At 36.0% G+C, this 2,723-nt stretch overlaps 1 protein-coding gene across 1 annotated transcript; it reads right to left on the reverse strand.

Annotated features, from left to right (window-relative positions):
* Positions 1–51: 51 nt before the first annotated feature.
* Positions 52–2,654, reverse strand: LOC124892622 (von Willebrand factor A domain-containing protein DDB_G0292028-like). Its single transcript, XM_047403861.1, has 4 exons — positions 2,144–2,654; positions 1,069–1,225; positions 517–594; positions 52–210 (listed from the first exon to the last, which is right to left on the reverse strand). Exons 1-4 carry the CDS (start codon positions 2,366–2,368, stop codon positions 98–100), a joined length of 573 nt encoding a protein of 190 aa, XP_047259817.1. The 5' UTR covers positions 2,369–2,654; the 3' UTR covers positions 52–97.
* Between the last annotated feature and the right edge of the window lie 69 nt (positions 2,655–2,723).

The raw sequence follows: 2,723 nt of genomic DNA on the forward strand, positions 1-2,723 counted from the left end.
CTTGTAACTAACTAGATTTGTTATTAGTTAAATGTTAGCAGCACCACCGTCATAATTGTGATCCATCCAAGAACTATAAATAAAAGGACAAATATCCTCACATGCGCACCTCAAATTCTTCAAGACCGTCAAGGTTCTCAAATGCAATATTCGCAAGAATGACAGATGATGCCCTGGAGAACAGCTGTTCCATACGAATTTCAATGGAATCTGTACATGTCCATCAAACATAATGAGAAGGCAACTAAAATCAACAAAGTCACAAGAAATGCAGGAAACCTATGTAACATTATATCAAGTTGAGTATGCCTATGTGACCCTATAAAAATAAACCTTGTAAAAGTGACTCCTATTTAGAATGTCCAGATCCAAAAGTATTCATCAAGAAGCAAATCAAATTATTTTAATATTTGAAACGAAAAATAATAATTATAATTGCCATCTTTCAATCTTATTGTAAGAGCTTGTAATTAGGAAAGAATTTAAAAAGCAAAATGCTGTAGTCACTAAACATACCAACATCATAAGCAGCATTATAGTGGCCACGACTCGCCACTGCAAGCATGCGGAGAAAGTAATGGTTGCAGAACAATCCTGCAATTAGTCATGTTAGAATTGGTTATACTGCAAAGGACAATTGATTCAATTCAGATCCCTAGAATCTAGGTAAAAAATAAAAAGATGTGAACTCCCCAAATCTAAGACCATCATGATTCAAATTCAGATCCCTAGAATCTAGGTCAATAGAAAAAGATGGATCCATCCCCACCCCACCCCACCCCCAAAGTCTAAGACCATCATCATGATTTAGGTGTCTAATGGGATGCATTGGCAAAATTTGTGGTTATATCCTCAAAATATTCACACAACCAACAAAACCAAGTTCTTAGCTTGGACGCATACAGAAAATGTGATGAAATGAAAAATCTTTATATAGATTAGCATGATTTTTGAGCAAATATTAAATTTTAAAAAATCGGAGATTAATGCATCTCCTCTACCAAAATACTTTCCTTAGGGAGGGGGGGGGGGAGCTTTGGAGGAGGCAATGCTTCTTCCGATGCATACCTATGCCAAATGTGTAAAGCCGCGGGCTTATCATTTGGTTTTGCATCAGATGACTCTTCAGAACATCATAGATGTGTCTTTCATCTTCAACAGCTCCATCAGTGATCAGGAAAACAATAGGAATTTGTTGCTGGGCACAGGAAAACATCTCCATGGCCTGACAAAAGGCAAAAGTGTTGTCTTAGATTTGTCAGAAAATATAGGTATGAGAAAGTTCTATGAATTCAGTAAAACTTCAATATCATGAACTCAGCATTATCGGAATAAGTAAGCGAAGGAGATGAAAATGTATGTTGTTAATACTTCTTGTTAGAGATTGACCCCACATGTTTTTCATTTATATAAAAAGGGACATTAGTTTCTCCTTTCCAAATGCTCAAGCAAATTAACTACTAGATCCTTAATGTCCTAAAGAGATATTGGGATGAAACCAGTGTCATCAAATAGCATCTTACACGAGAGGGGATGATTGATTGTGAATATCTAAAAATAGTAGCCCATATGCTTCTTGTCGATCATAGGTTACAACTCAATCAGACAAGAAATATTAGCCGGCACCAGAACGTTTTTGTCGATCATAGTTTTGAATAGAACATCACCTTGCACACTCATAGAGCCTAGTGTCTAGCTAGATGCAGTCACAGAAGACGCAACATGAAGCAACTAAAGCAACCATGTAAACTCTTACATACTCAATGTCCTAGTCCATGTAAGAGTTTGGAGAACACTAAGTATTTCAGTGGCATATCACTGTTTATAGTAACTGTTATTGATGCGCAAGAAGAATAACCTCAGTGGTTCTGTTCATTATATAACCTTGATATTCTGCTCATATGGAAGCAATTTATACACATACCAATCAGACCACTGTTATATTTTCTTTTCATTTTTCATGTTTTTCACCAAAAATAGAAGCTTGATACTATCTCAGATAGATTACCTACTCTGACTCAATAGAGACAATTAACATACAAAAAATATAGCCTGCAACTAACTAAAATAGATGAAAAAAAACAATACAACCTGACAGTTAGCTTAAAAAAAAGGGGGGGGGGGGGGGGGGGGGGGGTATGACCTGAGTCAATGGATCCAAAATATTTGTGCCGCCACCAGCAATAAAATTCGTTCCAATCCACTGGGTTGCGTTTTCAATAGTGTTCTTAGTTGCCAACTCGAGCGATGATGAAAAAAGATTCTTTTCGCTGTTGAAAGCTATTATATTAAACAGATCTTGAGAATCAAATTTTGACAACGCCGTACAAAGCGCTTGTTTGGTAGCCTCAATTGGTTTTCCCTTCATGCTCCCACTTAAATCAACAACAAATATCACTTCCTTTCTGAAGACCTGTCAGAAATTTCAGTGTGAAGTGACAATGACAAATATTATCCCTTAACAAATACAAGAAGAGCATTGCCACTTTATATATATAATAACCCTGATTAAGCAATAAGAGGGACTTAGAAAACAGACAATGGAAAAAAAATCAAAATATTCTGCAAATACAAGATTTACCTACTTCCTGTTACATGTTATTGGTTGGATCATTATAAATACGGACTTAATAAATGGTATTGCTCTTGTATCTTATTTTTCCACCTTCGAAAAGCAAATGCTAATCAAGTAATCTTCTAAGAGAATAAGGTGAGTTGGGCAT

This window comes from Capsicum annuum, unplaced genomic scaffold (genome assembly GCF_002878395.1).
Source record: "Capsicum annuum cultivar UCD-10X-F1 unplaced genomic scaffold, UCD10Xv1.1 ctg48983, whole genome shotgun sequence".
Taxonomy (NCBI): Eukaryota; Viridiplantae; Streptophyta; class Magnoliopsida; order Solanales; family Solanaceae; genus Capsicum; species Capsicum annuum.

What these genes read in the sequence shown, in the direction of transcription:
- LOC124892622 (XM_047403861.1), bottom strand. Translation starts at nt 2,368, where the DNA reads ATGAAGGGAAAACCAATTGAGGCTACCAAACAAGCGCTTTGTACGGCG. An exon ending in TTTTGGATCCATTGACTCAG is followed by an intron (nt 1,226 to 2,143) that starts GTCATACCCCCC and finishes GCCTTTTGTCAG; the next exon opens with GCCATGGAGATGTTTTCCTG. An exon ending in TAATGCTGCTTATGATGTTG is followed by an intron (nt 211 to 516) that starts GTATGTTTAGTG and finishes GGACATGTACAG; the next exon opens with ATTCCATTGAAATTCGTATG.